We start from the raw sequence: 18,803 nt of genomic DNA, 5'->3' as shown, positions 1-18,803 counted from the left end.
AAGGAGGCCGAGGATTAGTGAGCGTCAGAGCCACTATCCAGGATGAAACAACAAAGATCCATGAATACATCAGGAAGATGGCCCCGAGTGATGACGTGCTTAGTGAACACCTCAGGCAGCAGAAACCAGAGGAACAAGGAAGAGCAGGAACCCTCATTGAAGGACAAACCTCTGCACGGTATGTACCAATGTCAAATAGTAGAAGTGGCTGATATCGAAAAATCCTACCAGTGGCTGGACAAAGCTGGACTGAAAGACAACGTACAATGTCCAATTAATGGTTGCAGAAATTCTAGCATGCAATAAACCTAATATGCAATACACCAAACTCTAACAAAAGTAATAAATCAAAGAAATCACAAGATGAAGGAAGAAGCTTTTTGTTAATAATTACTGTCAATCCAAATCCTCTCCTTGTATAAAAATCATTAAAACTCTAAACTGTATTTCAGCAGTAACCAAGTCTCAACTCAACTCCCTAAAGTGAGTTTGTGAATAAACTACAGGAGATCACTGTCATTTTATTTTTCACCTAGGTGTGTGTCGAGGTGGGGTGTTAGTGAGCATGGCTCAGTGTGTGAAATTTAAATGCAGTGATGATGTCAGGTTTTCAGAAAGTGCTAACGAAGATCCCACCAGGAGACAGAAAGGAGAGCAGGTGGAGGCTCGGGGACAAGAGCCTCCAGGTAATCTGGATACTCGTGTTATCTCAGCACCTGCCACATGTGACAGCTGCAAAGCCCTGAACACTTCACTTTTAGGCAGGCGTTACCATTCAACGCATCATCAGTTTCCTAATCCCCTTACATGGTCAAAGCACCATCTCCTATGCTGGCTCCTGACACCTGAAGCACACCTCCCTATGTCTGATAGCAGGGATTCAATAGGATAATACCGTGAGGCACACTGGACTCAGTGTACTGTAATTATCATTGTCTTGACCAATTTTTAACACCTTCTACACTGTGCAACAATGGCCTGCATGCTTGTAAAACTTCTCAGCTAATACTTGAATAGGTTTGGGATGTTATTCTTGGAGTAGTCGTAGCAAAACAAGTAGTAGGGAGGGTTCTGGCTTTAGTTTCTCAGCTTTCATCTCAGGAAGTTGTCATCTAAACAGTTTTCTCACTGAGCCTTTTTATTTGACAACTTGACAACTACAAATTTGTGTTTTTCTTATTTTCAAATGTGCTGCAAATGATACGAGGGTATTCAAAAATGCTTTTGCTTGAATTTCTCAAACATACAGCCACTAAATTTGACAGAGCAAATGTTTCTGCTCTCAAAGGACATTTAGGCCGTGACTGATTTCACAGAAACAGCTTCTTCTTCTGAAGAAACAAGAGTCAGAAAGACACTGCTTCCATTGCTCTGAAGACAGGTGCTTCACAGAAAATATGCAAAGACATAGGGGAGCTGACAATGCTTTGTTAGGGCTGAAAATGACAAGCTGGAAAGCCCAGAGACATAAATGGAAATGCAAACCTGGCAATAAGCAGAAGGGAGATTTATTGTACATATTCAAAAGTTGTCACACGTTGCCTTTTACAAGTAAGCAATGTAGTTTTAATTAAAGAGGTCAGTCATTTTCCAGAACTCTGACATGTGGTGTGATTGCCTTTCCCAAAAACAAACCAGGTGGTAATTAAGAATTTCAGTGCTCAGAGGTAGAAACTTTGCTGCCGTGTCTGCTTGAGTTGTCGTATCACGGGATTGGTAGTTCAGATGCATGGCTGTACAACATCAAGTTAACTACTGCAAGATTTGACTGAATAAAAGAAAACGTGACACTGCAATTTCTCAGATGATATTCCATCATCCACAGACACTTTAGACAAAATACTTGCTGTGATCCTCACATTTTGTTTTATAGCAGCACAGCAGTAAAAAGCAATACAGACAGTAAGAGAGCTGCTAAACACCGAGGTTGTGCATCAAAGAGTGCTGGATGTTTCTGACCCTGCAGAGTGGTAATGACAATGCTTTAAGGTAGCGGAGCTTCTACATCTTACATCGCCTCAGGCTGCACATCGCCCATAAAAATTTATAGCTGTGGAACAAGATCAAGAAACTTAACATCATATTAAACATAATGTTTCCTACACCGGGGCCAGAAGAGTGGATGCGACTTATTCATAGAGAGTTGCTCTGCACTTCACTTCATTCTGAACAGTTCACATCACAAGAGAAGCCCGAGGAAAGTAATCATGCTGCTCATAAGTATTTGACTTAATCTTTAATGGTCCATCCACTAGCCAGATTAGGGTTATTGTCAAAGCAAAGGGCATTTGTGTCACACCTATCAATCTTTAGGAACTTATTTGTCTTCATTTCAGGACCTTTACTGTGGATTTATTGCCAGTACGCACACAATTATGATTGATGATTGGAAAAGGAATCAGTTCCAGAGCTCAATACAAGTCAATACAACCTGTAGTGGCTGTGAGCTACAATTGAGGGATTTAAAAGAAACAACAATCTTTCCTTCAGAGGCAGCATACAGGCGGGGGACTGCAAATGCCACAGACAGTATTGTTTATGAGGGATTATCTAGTCAAGCCTTCTGGCTAGAGAGATTGTGACCCCAATATGAGCACAGATACACATCGGCACATGTAAACTCTAAAACGATTCCTGGAAGGCAGCACATGCTTACAAGGCCCCTTCACTCTGTCAATCCATGCTTAATCACTACCACAGAAATTTCTACTGGTCCGCTTGCCGTTTTCATTCATATTTTTCTTGCTCCCCAACCAATTTCTCTGGTGGCTTTTTGAAGACTTAAGTTCTACTCCTTTTTTTCCTCTCTTTTTTTACAAGGCAAATCCTGGGAGAGGTTGATGTGAAGACCAGGCAGAGCACGGATGTGAAGAATATAAACACATTTTTTTTTATTGTCCAGAGGGAAAGGAGGGGTGCCGGGGGTTGGGCGTTGGGGTCTGTAAAAGAGACGGGGACCTTATCACAGCCCAGCAGCTCTGTAATTCGCCGCCATGATAAAGTGGCGGCGCGGAAAACCTTACAAGGCTGGCACAATCCAAAGAAGGATTAGGTTTTTCTGACATAAGCTTCCTGAAAAACTAATCAATCAGCCCATGCAGTATTATCAGAAGCGTGAGATTAAAGCGCTGCTCCTAATCCCCCCACTGTACATTTTATTACACTTCCTAGTGTTACTTGCCTTTAAATATACAATAAATAAATAATAAAACCAAACCTAATTGTGCATGGGGAAGGGGAAAAGGGTTAAAGAGCCCTTGGAGAGGGAATTTATGTAGAATTTGTGTTTTGTTATGAAGACTGGGCTAAAACTGTTGTCCTTGCCAAAGCCCTTTTTTTTGACTTTGAATAGAGCCTCACTGTCTCACTCCAGCACGACAGAGAGAGAGGAAAAAATCCAAGTGGGAAAGAAATGCTCCGGCAGAAATTTGCAACAATCTTAGCAGCTAAAATTGAGCCCAATCAAATTCCCATTCTGACTTCGTTGTTCTACAGATTTTCTAGTGTCATTAATGAACAGATAAATAATGAAGCAGCTCAATGTTAACAAATAAATACTGCTGAAATGAAAGCCGAACCCTCTGAGAAATAACTTGTAATCCCTTAAATCAGTGCACATCAAAGTTGCAGGGATGAACTCTGAGCATGCAGCAGATCCAGAGGACAAGGCAGCTTAGTAGTACCCAGCTAAGGTTTGTCTCTTTGGTGCGTCACACCCTTCTATCAAGATGCTTGCTCTTTCCCCTCTCAGTGGTGTTTACAGTAACAGAGAAGGTAGCTATACATTTAACAGCAATCCTGTTGGCATGGGCCTCTTAGATGCTTTGTCATGACATAATGTTTTTAAATCATACCCGGCAATAAGATATGAAATTGTAACAGACTTTGTCAAAGTCCTCGTGCTGAAAAATCCACTTTTCCTACATGCAGTATGTGCAATAGAGGCAGGACAGAACAAGCAGAGGGAGATGGCAGGGAGCAGGGCTGTCAAGTATTTTTTATCTTCATCTGCATTGTTCTGCTGTCATTGCACAGGGGATAACTGCAGCAGATGTCATGGGGAAGAATGAATTCTCTCAGGTTGGCTTTGACCCTCTTATTTGTCCCTGGGGTATGGCACAGATGCTGGGGCTGGGGTTACATTCTCACCATTTGATTCATGTTCTGGATGTTTTCTGTAAGTGTGTGTGTGTGTGTGTGTGTGTGTGTAGGGCATGACAGGAAGAAGAGTGTTTGTGTATTTGGTTCTCATCCTGGCTGATTTGCTCATTGCAACAGAAGCTAAGTCTCTTATTAAAACAAGAAATGTTGTATGTTTCCACATTTAAGGGTGGTTAATTTGTCTGAGGTGCATCCTGTGACCATATATTGCCTGGGGATGAAATCTGGCCTCACAGCTTTGTCTCGTGTCATTCTTAGACATCCCGAAGCATGAAAAAGAAAGCTTGTTGATAGTTCAAGAAGTTTTGCTATGCATACTTCATGCTTTCACAGAGCAACAACCTGGTATTTAAGCATTCTTTACCCTACAGAAGGCAGGGGAATATTGATAAGGGCCAGTATGTCCCCGCTCAGACAGTGGTGGGTCTGCTGGGAGGGAAGCCACTGAGGCATATGAAAAGAGTCTCTCCAGGGAGGCAGCCTGTCTCTCTCTCTCTCTCTCTCTCTCTCTCTCTTTGGAAACAGAGCTCCCAGTAGGCACGAGACTGATTACAACAGCAGCCAGAGAGGAGAAACCAGCACTTTGCCACTGCATCTGCATAGTTCAAGGCTATCTTTAAAGAAGCCCTCTTTGAGGATAGCACAGATGTGGAAAACTTCTTCAATCGCATGGCATTTTCTGTTCAGTTCGGATCACGGCAAGAGTCCATAAAGCAAAGATGATCATGATAAAACCCACACTGTATTCAACTAGAGGACAAAATCAGCAGCTGTTGAAAAACAGCAATAAAGACCATTATGTTTCCCTAAAGCTCAAGAATATTCTTTGTAGAGCTTATTCCTGTAAAAGGGAAAAAATAGACTGCAGAAAAATTATATCCAGAAGCTTAAGACAATCAATCTCTGGTAAGTACTATATAATTTCCCATGTATTTACAGGAACTTGTGATTTCATCACGTTGCACAAGTTATCAAGGAGGAAATGCACAGGCTTAGAAAACCTGTGGATAATGCAATTTTCACCTGTTGTTTTAAGATATGTCTTTTTTCCGCTCTGGCCTTATTTTTACTATGGTCAACACACTTCACGGATGTCAGAGGTTCAGCACAGAGGTCAAAGCTTAGTCATGCCTGGAAGTGAAAGAAATTAGAATAATTGCTAACCACAAATTGATATGGCTGAATAAATGAAGAGGCAAATTATTGGTTTTGTCGAGCCATTAAGTGACAGAAGCAAAATACCAAGCCCATAATATAAAAGATTTTCAACAACATCACAGTGAAAATAAAAGATAAACTTTGCATCCAGTGAATAGCAAACTAACCACATTAACCCCACTGCTCAGTTAAGAATACTGCAGAACTGTTCGTTCTAAATAATAATATGCTTTTTTCTCATTAACTAAAAGTGAATGTAAATGTTTTTGCATATTGTATAAATATGCACTGTTTCTGTAATTGAATTAACTGGGACTGAAAGCTGAATGTCCTCAGAATCACAATTCCATTTAGGACTGCTATGTTAATTCAGGTGCTATTAAGGACATTACCTGTAGCTGCATCTCTTATAAAAATACATTATGGGTAATCTGGGATCTGTTCTACAAAATGAAATGCAGTCAGCTTCACTGATTTTTTTAATAGGCTACAGAGTTTAAATAAATGTCCATATTTGTAAAGGTGCTCCAAGAACCATTAAAAATACAGGTTCATTATTTAACCGAACAGTCTGCAAGTTCAGGTAACAAAAACAAGTGCATCCCTTGTAAAAGTAAATGTGTACAATTTGCTGCTGATGACTGTCAAATAAAATTTCATGCCAGGAATTTATTTGTCATTTTGCATTATGTGGCTATATTCCATGATGCAGATCTCCAATAAATAACACATGAACAAAGTGTTTAAATATAAATGACGCTGAGTGAGTCAAAATAAGGGGCCAGCAGGATAATGAGGAGCACAAAGCGCAATAAAGCTACTGTGGCACTTTCTCTGAAAAGTTCTGTTCTGAAAGCCTTTGGCAGAGCCCACGTCTGCTCGCAGTCATGTCAAAGCTCACCTGGTGCAAGAGGAACAGAAACAGGAATGTTTGCAGAGCACTCATCTTCAATGACTTCTCGACTTATTCAAGATGAGCGGCGCTTAAATCCTTTCTGGAAGAGTTGGAGAGGGACTGACGCACATGCCACTGACACATCGCTGTGATCGCCTGCGAGAAAGGTGGAAAGATTATTTGGAGCACTTTCAAATTTAACACCGGCTTTTACAGACTGGATATCATTGTTATAAGAAATTAACTTTTTCTTACCGTTTCGCAAAGGCAGGATCTCGCTTAGTTGGGCAAGGCGGCTTGAATCATCCTTGTTCAATCCACTTTCAGAAAAGTGTCCTAAAATCCTCTCAAAACGCCTCCTTGTCTGAGGATGTTGAGTGAATGTTCTCTTGGATTTATCTACATACAAGGTCTACATTCAACGGCTGAGCTGAAACAACATTCCTCTATGTTGCCGAGATAAATGGTGGACTGTTTCCCCTACTTAATCCGGAGTAATGTTAGTAATAAGATGTAGATGCTCGCAGTAAAGTACAGCCAAGTGACAGGACTGCAGCCAGTCACACAACTGTCCGCTAGCTGTGCACTCTCTTCAGCTTTACTTCAGTGCGCAAAATCCTCCGCTGGAAACAAGGTCGGCGCGCATCCGTGCCGAGAGCCAGACCCAAAGATCTACATTTGAAGTCTTACTCTTTCCGTCTATGAGACAAAGAAGAGCCTTGATGTCACTGTTACCAGGTTTTGTTCAGCAACACGTTCATGTTTTTAACCCTTTAGGCGTTTATACGTGTAGTCTTAGTTGCACAGTTATTTTTTCACAGTTTTTGGTGAATAATGAATGACTGGGTAAACACGTCCAACCAGATTAAATAAAGCCATGGCTGCACTGCACCTTGTGAGATGTTCTTGGCTTGTAGAATGTATGCAAAAATTATTATTTAATAACTTACTATTTAATAATTACTTCCTGTTTGGAAACTCCAACGTACTGGGAGGGTTGTTTGAATCATGCAACTTAAAACAGTGGTGCGGAACGTTTATTCATTTGACAAGTGGCTGTACAGACAGCAAAAGGGTGAACAAAGACAAGAGGGTTTTGTACTGTAGACAAGACTACTAACGGATTCATATGACTTTGGCACCATCATGTGGCCAAACGTGTCACTCTAAAGAGAAGACTTTTTGCGAGATGCAGATAAAATGGTTCATTAGGTCTTATTAAACATTCACTGTATATCTTCCACTTCAAAGAATCGTGTTTATATCATCTGCTGAATGCTTGTAAGGCTAATCAACATTAACCGGTGTGACAACTGAAGGATTGAATTACAGGCAATAGGTGAAGCAAGAAAAAAGGAAGCGCAGACTCAGATGTGCTGATACGTTTTTCAGGAGATGAAAACTCTTTGCACACACAAAACACACAAAGGCAACTTGGTGGCTCACTCTTTATTTCTCCAGTCTGGCTTTAGAATTTCCATTACACCTCTGAGTCTTCTTCTGCTCGGGTTGTAATGTGTAGTTGTAGTTGTAGATATATAGATATAGATTTTCATATTCTGTTTATTCTGTGTTTATTCTACTATTATTCTATTTTAGTTTTTTAATGGTATGGGCATTCAACATTAGGTGAGAGAGAAACAGTATTTTGATTTTTTTTGTATGTCCTGCACATATAGTGAACTGACAATAAAAATCTTTGATCTCGATATAGATATAGTTATAGATATAATTATAGATGTGGTGAGAATGAGCTAGTGAAACCAATAAGCAATTATTATATAATAACTATGTAATAAGTGTAATTAACTCTTACTTTATAGGTTTCTCCTTTCAAAAGGAGTTTGCTAAGACTAAGGAAATTGTAACCTAGGGTGAAATTCCCCACATTGCATTGTCCAGGCTGAGGATTAGAAGAGGTGCGTGCTGGTTTCCTATTACAACTGGCTTCGCACACCACCAGCCTCTTTACAGTAAAATGGTGTGTAGTTATACCTGTTTGCATAAGAAAGTTGGAAAAAGCCAGGATGGCAAAGTTTGCGTGTGATGCCCCATTAGTCATGCATTTCTCTGTTTTTCAGGAGTAAGAAAAATGGAGTAGTGAAGATAAACAAAGATGAATTTGTACAAATCAGTAGGCAGTACAAGTTGCACATGTACACACCAGGACTTAGAAGTCTTACTGACTGTTAAGAGTCTACTGTTGAAGAAAACAAATAAGAATAAGAATTGGAAGGAAAGCAACTATAGTCACCTTTTATACAGAAATTGGTATGATAGTCTAAATAAATGCACTAAAGAAACATTTTACTGTTGATATCATTTTTGTGTACATTTTTTAATTGCTGGATGAACACATTTCATCTCTATACAAGGTGAAAGATGTATGATGTCAATGGTAAATGAGTTAAGTGTAAAAGAATATAGCAAGACATGAGAGAATTATTAACGGGAGGAAAAACTAGACTTCACCACAAAATCCATTGGGAATATCTAATCTGTCTGTCTTCCATGAGCCCGCCTACAAATGCAACTTGAACTTTCTGTAGAAGTTAAACACTAATAAAGCCACCTCTTAACAACAGGCAATACTGAAGCCAGCCTGAAGTACAGAGAGGACGCAATGAGCAGCGGGGTGTGGTTTCCTTCACTGGGGCGGGCGGCCTGGCTGTGTTGCCTCAATCTGGTGCCCATTGAGGGGGGGAAGATACTGGTTATGCCTGTGGATGGGAGCCACTGGCTTAGCATGAAGATACTGGTGAAGGAGCTCACCCACAGGGGCCATGAGGTTGTGGTGCTGGTACCTGAAACAAGCATTCTGATCCATGGCTCAGAGGACTACAAGACTGAGATCTACCAAGTGCCGTACACCAAAGCTGAACAAGATGAAAACATCAGGCAGTTGAGGGATGGAGTGTTTCTCAAGCCATTACCATTCACAGATTTGTATAACAATTTTCAGCTTTTGTTTGAATTTATTTTAGGGCCAGTGAAAGGTTGTGAGAGTTTGCTGAACAACCAGCCTCTCATGAGCCGACTGAGGGGAAAAGGCTTCGACCTCATGCTTACAGACCCCTTCCTTCCCTGTGGCTCCATACTGGCTCATCTCTTTTCCATTCCAGTTGTTTATTTCTTGCGTCGACTTGCATGTGAGCTGGATATAAAGGCTAACCAGTGCCCCTCTCCACCTTCATATATTCCTGCATTTTATTCTGATAATACAGACGTCATGTCTTTCCCACAGAGAGTCAAAAATGTGGTCATGGTTATGGTGAACTCATACCTGTGCAGACCAGTCTATGGTGTCTTTGATGATTTGACCAGCAAATATGTAGGAAACAACATGACCTACAGCGACCTTATTAGTCACGGTGCTATCTGGCTTGTCAAATATGACTTTGTTTTTGAATGGCCCAGACCTTTCATGCCAAACATGGTTTTTATTGGAGGTATCAACTGTGCAAAGAGAGCTCCTCTGCCAGCGGTGAGTCTGAAAGAATGTATGCTACAGTAAACAAGCATGCATCACATCTAGATTCACTTATTCACATTTGCTTCTTTTGTGTAAGCAAACACCTGAAATGTGTTTGTAATAAAACGTAAAAAGTTAAAAACCAGAAAAGCTCCACCTGTTACAGTAATAGTTTTTTATTTATCAGATGACGGTGCTTAATATGAAAGGGGCCCCTTGTAATATTCAATGATGAGAGATGCTGCTTAGATTTTATTAAAGTTGGAAAGATTCAAAGTTCATGGATCAATAAGTCATAAACAGAAATTTGTTAAATCGAACACAATGTTTTTTTCCAATCATAGTATGGTAGAGAAGCTACAGCCTAATTTCAAAACCAGCAAACTGGGCAAATTGTTCTCAATGTACAGCCAGCTGTGAGATGAGTATGCGTGGACCATCTACAGAGTTGCAGCTTGTTGTTTACCCTACTATGGTTGAAAGGAGAAGGTGTGTTTTAACAATGTCTTGTATTTGACTTATTGATCAGGGAACTTTGAAGCTGTGAGTATTTTTCTAACTTTACTGTAGTGCTGTAGATCTGAGGTGCACAGTCAAATCACTGAAATCCATGTACAAATATATTTAGGAAATTAGTCATGAGAGGATTGAATGGAAAACTGGGAATAAATCTGAATATATTGAATGTAAGTGAATATATTGGGTGAAATGTGAGATTATTGAAAGGAAGTCTGAATATATTGAATGAAGCTTGAGGATGCTGAATGAAAGCTGGCATCATCAAGGAGTAAGCACCGTCTTGTCATAAGTCCTCATGTAGATACAGGCAATATCAGTGTGACCGAGTCAGCAAAGAATCTAATGGGCACAGTTATGAGTTATAGAGAAATAATTAACACACTGGTGAATGTATGTATGGACCAAAGCAATACCATAAACCCCACTCAATATTGTACTATATAAGTGCTACTGAATTAGTATATTCACTGTTTGATCATGGAAGGCCAAATGCAGAGGCCAGATGTGGTTCAGTGGGTAGAGCGGCCATCTCCCAACCAGAGGGTTGGCGGTTCGAATCATGGTGCCTGTACTGAACCCGCAAGTTGCTCCCGATGGTTAGAGTCATCGGTGTGAGTTGGCGCCACAGACGGCTGCCTTGGTTCTGTACCGTTACTGTGTGTGTAACATATTTGGCCACATAATAGTGATTTTCCTTATCCTTACGCACTGAGCCTCATCAGTCAACCTGTTTCTGGTTATCAAGTCAGTAGTAACATTACAGAAAGAAACCTGCATCCAACCTCACAGATAAAACAGCGAACACCTTTCTTCATCAGCAGAATGATGTTGAGTGGGGTTTATGTTACTGTGGGCTGTAGCTATGAACTTATCAGGATGGCTGCCGCTAGATTCCATACTGACTCACTCATATCAAAATGATCTGGCTAGATCTGGCGCTTTTTTATTTATAAGAACATGCACAACTTACTGATTCAAACAATCCTGTTCATTGCTTAAAGTCTCTCTTTCTGCCTCATACACACTTTTTTTAATCAGCAGCATTTAGGTGATTTCTCAACTAATTATTAACTAGGGGTTAAATAATTGCTGAGTCAAAAATTACAGCAAGACAGTCTTTGTACCATGGTGGTATATAGCTTTCCTAGAACCATGAATAAAGGTAATGTTTCACTTTTTCTAATGTTGAGGTCACTTTAGGACCAGTGATCAAATTTCAAGTTGACAAAAGGTCATTTAGAGGATGAAAAAATCTCCATGTTTAATTGATCCATCAACAGTCAAAATCATTTTTTGAGAAAAAAACACTATTTCAATTTTCTGTATGTCCTGCACATATAGTGAATTGACAATAAAAATCTTTGAAACCTTGAACCCTACAGTCAGCAGGCTCTTAGCTACAAGTGACTGAAAGAACATACAGTAGGTCCAGTAGTTCTAATGCTACAATAATCAAACTTTCACCAAACTATCAGACACAGACTTGCTTTCCCACCTCTCTGATGCTCCTGCCCTTTTTGCTACTTAACTCACCATCACATGCAGCAGCACAGACACACTGGCCCACCAGGAAAATTTTCAAGTTTACCAATGACCAGTCTGCATCTGCATAAGTCATGAAATTCATCATCTCTACATTAACGCTTGTAGAAAGATTTAGCACACAGAAGTGATATTGTGGCAAACATTTTACTTGCTTGTGTCATTTTGTATCACATACAACGTTTTAAAAAATCCATAGGATTGTAAAGACTGTTCTGACTGCATGTTTTGCCAAGATTTAGCTCCTAGTGTTTAAAAAACAGGCTAGTCTACTTTTCTTAAAGACTCACTGTGTGAAATCTAAGCCAGGAAAAGCAGATTCCTGGAATATGGACAAATTAACCTAAGAAAGGACTTAAGGAGCCCTGCTGTGTTAGCAGATATCACATACCCAACTGTGAAAGGTTTGGTTGTATAAGCACAAATAAGATTATGCTTCTAAGATTACTTAATTGAGTCCATCTGGGATGAATCCTCTGCTGGTCAAACAAATTCTTGTTATATTTAAAAATCATGTATGAGAGCAGTTTACAGATAGACCATAAAATAAAAAGCTGCATTCAAATGACCAAATTATTCATTAGATGTACCCTTTTATTAAAGCATACATCCATATACTGTCTACAAGCTGCTATTTTTGTTACTTATTTCTCCAGGTAATTTTTATGTCTTCTCCAACTTCCCTGCAGGACTTGGAGGAGTTTGTGGATGGCTCAGGAGATGACGGCTTTATTGTCTTTACCCTGGGATCATTTGTGTCCACCATGCCTAAGGAGAGGGCTAAACTGTTCTGTGATGCCTTTCGGCAAATTCCTCAAAGGGTGATAATAATATCAACAGATGAAATCACTTGAGATAAATCCAGTCCAGGCTAATGTGACAGCTGTTGTTTTCTTGACTTAAAACATTGATTATTCCACATGGTTGTCAATCATTTAGACATTAGCCAGAGAGTTTAACACACAGTTTACTCTATGCTAAAGCCCTGATCAGTTTGGACCATGGGACTTTGTCCCCAGCCTTGTCTTGCTGTCATCAAGTCAAAGCCTCCATTCAGTACTTAAATACTGTATGTTACATATCACATGTTTAAAATGAGATAGAACTGTTGATGTTTCAGGTTTTGTGGAGATTCACTGGAGTCCCACCTGAAGATGTTCCCAAGAATGTCAGGCTTGTGAAGTGGTTACCTCAGAATGATCTCCTTGGTATGTTTGGTTTTATTGGAAAGGAAAAAATATTAGAGGTCTCTGTCATTGATTTGTGATCGACTGGATCTGTAACTGCGGCTTTTCCTGTGCTCTTCAGCACATCCCAAGGCTAAAGTCTTCATCACTCATGGAGGTGCCAATGGAATGTATGAGGGTATCTGTAATGCTGTACCCATGTTGATGATTCCACTGTTTTGGGATCAGGGAGACAATGCAGATCGTATGGTGGCTCGCGGTGTTGCAGAGAAACTCTATCCTTATGATCTGACAACTGAAGAAATACTGGATGCACTAAATAAACTCATCCATGATAAAAGGTAAGACAACTGGATGTTAACAAGAATAGTGACTCAAAACTGAAATTTACAATTAAAGTAAAAGATACACCATCCACCTCACATAAGTGAGGTGGCTGTGGCTCAGGAGGTAGAGCGGGTCGTTTCCTAACCGGAGGATTTGTGGTTCAATTCCCGGCTTGTCCAGTCAACATGTCGAAGTGTCCTTGAGCAAGACACTGAACCCCCAGTTGCTCCCGGTGATGTCACCGGTGTGTGCATGTGTGAGTGTTTGGGAGTGTGAATGGCCAAATAGTGTGAAAGCGCTTTGAGCGTGCTGCAAAGCATGGAAAGGCGCTATACAAATATAAGACCATTTACCATAAATGCCACAAGACTTTTAGTGCATGAAATAAGTGCCAAACAAATGCATTTAACAGTTTAAACTTGCATTGTTTACATCCTTGTTTGCTCGCTACCAGTCACCTCCTTCTCTGTCTTTGTTGACAAGTATCCTGCTTTGTAATTACACTGTAGTAATTTAAATTCTATACCACAAACATTAACTGTATACATATATAGTACATATATGAATTTCTTTCTTCTCATCTCATCTCATCTTATCTTATAGTGTGGATCAAGCTATTACTCTCTGTGTTAATATCTCCCCAGCTACAAAGAGAAGATGGTGGAGCTGTCTCAGATACACCTGGACCGCCCTGTCCAGCCCTTGGACCTGGCTGTTTTCTGGACTGAGTTTGTCATCAGACACAAAGGAGCAGCACATCTAAGGGTAGCTGCACATGACCTGAACTGGATTCAGTACCACAGCCTGGACGTCATCTGCTTCCTTGTCATCATTCTCCTAACTTTTCTGTGGGTGACACTGAAAAGCTGCCTGTTCTGTATTCGCACATTTTGCAGAAATGAAATGACAAAGAAAAAATCAGAGTAGCACTACTAAGTGCTGGTATTGGTGCCGATACTGGGACTGATCAGTCAAAATGAAAGTCTTAACAAGATTTAGCAAAAAAAAAAACAAAAAAAAAACCTAATCACAATTGTGTCAATTCCTTTAAATATTTGCTTGATCAGTTTATTACTATCTAGCCACTAGTTAATCATTGTGTCCTGGTGCTAGCATATAATTTACACATATAGTTAGCAAGCTAATAACGCCGTGCTGTCTAAGAAGAATTAATGTAAAATTAATTGTGGCAAACCTCTGTTATTTTCTTCCTATTTTTTCTCCACTTGTTCTCTTTTACCTTTATTTCATTTTTTGAAAATTGTTTTTTTTTCAATATGTATTGATGTAAGTGTATTCACAAAGGCATGTATAGGTGTATATGTGTTTAAAGAATATACTCTTTTTTGTTCTTTCTTTTTTTTTATTCTACTGGTTCTAAATGCCAAAAGCAAAGATGTGATAGGAAATAGTTGGGGTGGTTAGTTATGCTGCTTTCTGCTGTAAGCTATAACATGTATTGTACCTTTATTAAAAAGAAAAAGACTGGCCAACAGTGTTTATTTATAACAAATGGTCCCAGTTTTCATCCGTCACAGGAAATTTCATTAACTCCTTTATTTCCTTTCCCTCTTGGTTAACAGCTGACTGACAACCCATTCTTTTAATCAACATGTCTTCTCTGAATCAAATGTATATATGGATTTTTGAAGAAAAGTAAAAGAAAGAAATTTAGAAAATGTTTCTTAGAGGTGCAGTGTGTGAGATTTAGTGACATATAGTGGTAAGGTTGCAGATTACAGCTCTCATCCATCCATCCATTATCTATAGCGCTTATCCTATTGAGGGTTGTTGGGAGGTCAGGGGCCAATCCCAGCCAATATCTGTGTGAGAGGCAGGGGACAGGGAGCCAGTTTATCACAGGGCTGACAGTGATTACTGTAAATGTAGGACAAATTGTGCACTTGGAAAACAAGTGTGGCTGACTTGACCATGCAAAAGCTAACAGTGGCTCACTTGACCTCAGTGAGTTACTCAATTCTAGCTAAAGCCAGCAAACAAAAACGTGCATTTAGGTTAACTTTACTTGTTAGGCTAAATTACTTGTCCAGCAGAAAACAGGCAACTTTGGCTTCATTCTAGAAACATCTACATCTTATCAAGGATTTTCATCTTGGATTGGCCACACCATTATTTATCCTCGTCATTCTCAAAATATTTTACACAGATTTTTTTTTATATTTATTACAACATTGTCAGTTGCCATCTTAGAGCCCACTGTATGTCCAACCTGTTCTTCTGCCCTAATATGACAACTGCAAATGGCTTGTTACAGCTTGTAGTGTTTTCACGCTACGGTAGCAACAGATTTTGCTGTGCTGGTTAACCTCTCCGTCTGCCTTGGGGTCATGCTGGTGGAAGTATTATTGTCCAGGTCTTTCTGTTCTTAAGGAAGCTGTTTAGTGTGAACATCTGTGAAGAATCTGCATTGTATAAACTGCAGAGGTAGTCAGTGAAATTATTGATCTTAAAAGATGCTGCAGAGTAAGATAGATGTTTCAGCTGTCACTATATGTTCATATATCCTAAAATGTTCCTTTTAATTATTTCACTGAGCTACAATTTAACAATACTGTCATATTAGCTGTTATTCATTTAACAAAAAAGATGAGTTCCAACTCATTTTCAAATTAAAACCAAACTAATTTGTGCCAGATTACAGGCTTTATGCACAGATTGGTATCTGATGAAATTAGGACTGACTGTTGACTGCCCACCTGCTCTCATCAGTGGCTCAGTTGCAAATCCACCTGAGACTTTTCTGTTTCTGGAAAATATTGCCATCAAGACACTCAGACTTGATGAGAACACTACCTGCTTTATCAAGATGATCCTACAGAGCTCTTTCTGTGGAAAATAGGGTTTATAGTGCTTTGTAACCAATCCTGGTCAACCATAATACTGGAATATCAAAACCAGTTAAGTGGTAGTAGGAGTGCATTGTCTGCATATGCATGTAATTTCACGTTCCATAAATAAAAACATTCAAAGCCTTTTAAGATTGCCCAGAAAAATCCACACTCTCCAAAGTGTTAGTTCAGCATCACAGGCATAATGACCTCCACTGCAACTTGAGCTAGAAAAGCACTGTATTGTGAATGCCACCTTCATCTGCAGGTGTGGTGTACTGTTTATTATTGTTCTGTCCAACTGCATGTGAAGGCTAAATAACTCTCCTCTGTGAGTGCAACAGCATGAGAATTACTTGTATTTGGTTACAAATCTGAGAGTGCAATGAAATGCCATGGAAACTCTCAGTAAGTTTGCTGTAATGTTTAATGTAGCACTATTATTTATGATTTTTTAAATGTGAGTAATAATTCACAGTTTGTCTTTGTAAGACTCAGTAGTCAGCAATGACAATAGCTCATGTCTTGAACTTTACAGTTTCATTCACTGAGGCAGCCAGAGCCAAAGATCTACCACTGAAGTCCAACTCTCTCCAACTAGAGTAACAGCCTTGATGACATTGTTGCCAGGTTTTGTTCAGCACCATGTTCACATTTAACCCATTAAACATGTAAACATGTATTCTCACTTGCACAGCTTTTTTCACAGTATTCCTCTCGGTGAATAATGAATGACTGGGTAAACAAATCCAGCCAGAGTAAATAAAGCCATGACTGCTTGAACCTTGTGAGATGTTCTTGAAGGTTTGTAGAATGTGTTCGAAACATTTTCACTTTTAAAACTCATTTGAATATATTTAATAATTACTTCCTGTTTGCAAACTCGATTATAGTGGCAGGGTTGTTTGAAGTAAAAACGCAGTGGCACAGAGCATTTATTCATTCAAGAAGTGACTGTACAGACAGCAAAAGGTGAAACACTGATAATACAAAGGCAAGAGGGTTTTCTACTGTGGACAAGACTACTAACGGTTTCATATGACTTTGGCACCATCATGTGGCTACAGCCAACGGTGTTACTTTCAATAAAAGACTTGGCAGTTGCAGATAGGTTGCATTCAGTGGATATCTTGCATTTTAAAGAATCTTATTTATATCATCTGCTGAATGCTTGTAAGACTAATAAACATGAACCTTCTCTACATTTAAGCTTTAATGTGACAAGGGTAGAGCTACCACCGCCCCCCAGGGACCCTATTCAGGAATAATTGGAATTAGATAATAGATGAATTGATGGATGCGACAGAGGCAATAACACAGTAAAATATAAAGGTGAAACAAGAAAACACAAAAGGTGCAGATTGGAACAAAATGTTGCTGAGTGAACCACTGAGGCAGTATCAGTTCTATGTGCAGCTATCTGCATACTATTTCTTTCTTTCTATGTCACAGTAGACTTAAAGTGGTAACATTTTACTTTAGGTCCTCTCTCTACAATTTGTACACAGCATGCAAACATTTTATAAATGGTCTGTGACAAATTTGTAGTTGCAAGCAGTTGTAAGTTTTAAATACTACTGATAATATTACATGGGCTGATGATTTGTTTTTAAGTTGGTTATTATAATGCCCAAGCAATAATTTTCTTTGGCACTGGAATATAAAACCAAAGGGTTGTAGGGTAAATATTCAAGCCAGACACTAGTTCCTTTTACAGTTTTAATGCTTTGTACTAAATGTAATCCAAAGCAGTAATTTGTAGTGTTAAGTGACTCTCATATCACAGTCTGTTCACTGACCTTTATTAAAGGCAGATGTACAGATTAAGGAGAAAGCACACACTGTTGACTATGTGCACATTTGTTCTTACTTTGTCTCCAAAACCGCAAACATGACCCAACCTGACACCATGTGGAGTAACACCCGCTGCCCTGTAGCCTACTTTAAATATTGATATCAGGTTGTCATTGACCTTTATCCCAGTCAGCATTAAACAAAACTGTAAGGACTAATTGGATTCCATTACATGATGAGAGTATACAACGCATTAATACACACATTGTCTACTGTCTAATCAACCCAAGCAACAGAATAGGTCTATTTCAGTGACAAGAATGGTGTGGTGTCCCCTGCATTGATGATAAATAAGGTAGTAAACCAACAGAAAATATCTGCTTGGGGATGGTTTTGTCGCTTTGGCACCACCATCTGGTTGAACAGTATAATCACTGCAACAGATGTTTTTCATAAATGTCTATTTTTTCTATGTATCTCTCCAAAGCTGTTGTTTCTCTTGTTTGAACGTTTTAATAATAATTATAAAGTGTATGAAAATGCTTGCACTGAAATTCTCAAAATACTGTATTAACACAATCAACACAAAGTGTACAAATAAGTCTTAAAGCAGTTTGTTCTGCAGCTGAATTATGGTGTTTCATTTGGTTTTACAGGCAGATTTGCCTGACAGGTGTCAGCTTGCCTGTGAATTGTCAAGTAGCACAAATTTCAGCAGGCTGTCAACATGTTGTCAGACTTGAATTATCAGAATTCTCAGGTTGCATTCTCAGGTTATATTTGCATATTAGCGTTTCATTTGTTATGACAGTTGTTTATATGGCCACTTAGTTTGGGGTTCAGCATTAAAACATGATATTTAAAAAATACAGCATGAACATCTCTTTCCAGTATCAGTG

General features: G+C 39.3%; 2 protein-coding genes across 2 annotated transcripts in view; one reads left to right on the top strand and one right to left on the bottom strand.

Annotated features, from left to right (window-relative positions):
* The window catches only part of nxph2a (neurexophilin 2a), a 19,036-nt gene extending 12,099 nt beyond the window's left edge, over nucleotides 1-6,937 (bottom strand). The window contains exons 1-2 of the mRNA XM_020594750.1: nucleotides 6,470-6,937; nucleotides 6,221-6,370 (exon numbers count right to left, since the gene is read on the bottom strand). Of these exons, the coding sequence (XP_020450406.1) occupies nucleotides 6,221-6,265 (45 nt within the window). The 5' untranslated portion in view covers nucleotides 6,266-6,370; nucleotides 6,470-6,937. The remainder of the gene's footprint in view (nucleotides 1-6,220; nucleotides 6,371-6,469) is intronic.
* Nucleotides 6,938-8,837: 1,900 nt separating this feature from the next.
* Nucleotides 8,838-14,472, top strand: LOC109957119 (UDP-glucuronosyltransferase-like). The gene is made up of 5 exons (XM_020594749.1): nucleotides 8,838-9,698; nucleotides 12,437-12,568; nucleotides 12,868-12,955; nucleotides 13,056-13,275; nucleotides 13,906-14,472. The coding sequence occupies exons 1-5, from the start codon at nucleotides 8,838-8,840 to the stop codon at nucleotides 14,186-14,188; spliced, it is 1,584 nt and encodes a 527-aa protein (XP_020450405.1). The 3' UTR covers nucleotides 14,189-14,472.
* The last annotated feature ends 4,331 nt before the right edge of the window (nucleotides 14,473-18,803 follow it).

The sequence above is a fragment of the Monopterus albus genome, unplaced genomic scaffold (assembly GCF_001952655.1).
Source record: "Monopterus albus unplaced genomic scaffold, M_albus_1.0 scaffold24.1, whole genome shotgun sequence".
Taxonomy (NCBI): Eukaryota; Metazoa; Chordata; class Actinopteri; order Synbranchiformes; family Synbranchidae; genus Monopterus; species Monopterus albus.
This window is presented reverse-complemented; position numbering and strand designations above follow the sequence as displayed.

Excerpts from the sequence above, each read along its gene's own strand:
- LOC109957119 (XM_020594749.1), top strand. The coding sequence starts at position 8,838 with ATGAGCAGCGGGGTGTGGTTTCCTTCACTGGGGCGGGCGGCCTGGCTG. Across the intron at positions 12,569-12,867 it reads TTCGGCAAATTCCTCAAAGG|GTTTTGTGGAGATTCACTGG; the intron begins GTGATAATAATA and ends TTGATGTTTCAG. Across the intron at positions 12,956-13,055 it reads ACCTCAGAATGATCTCCTTG|CACATCCCAAGGCTAAAGTC; the intron begins GTATGTTTGGTT and ends TGTGCTCTTCAG.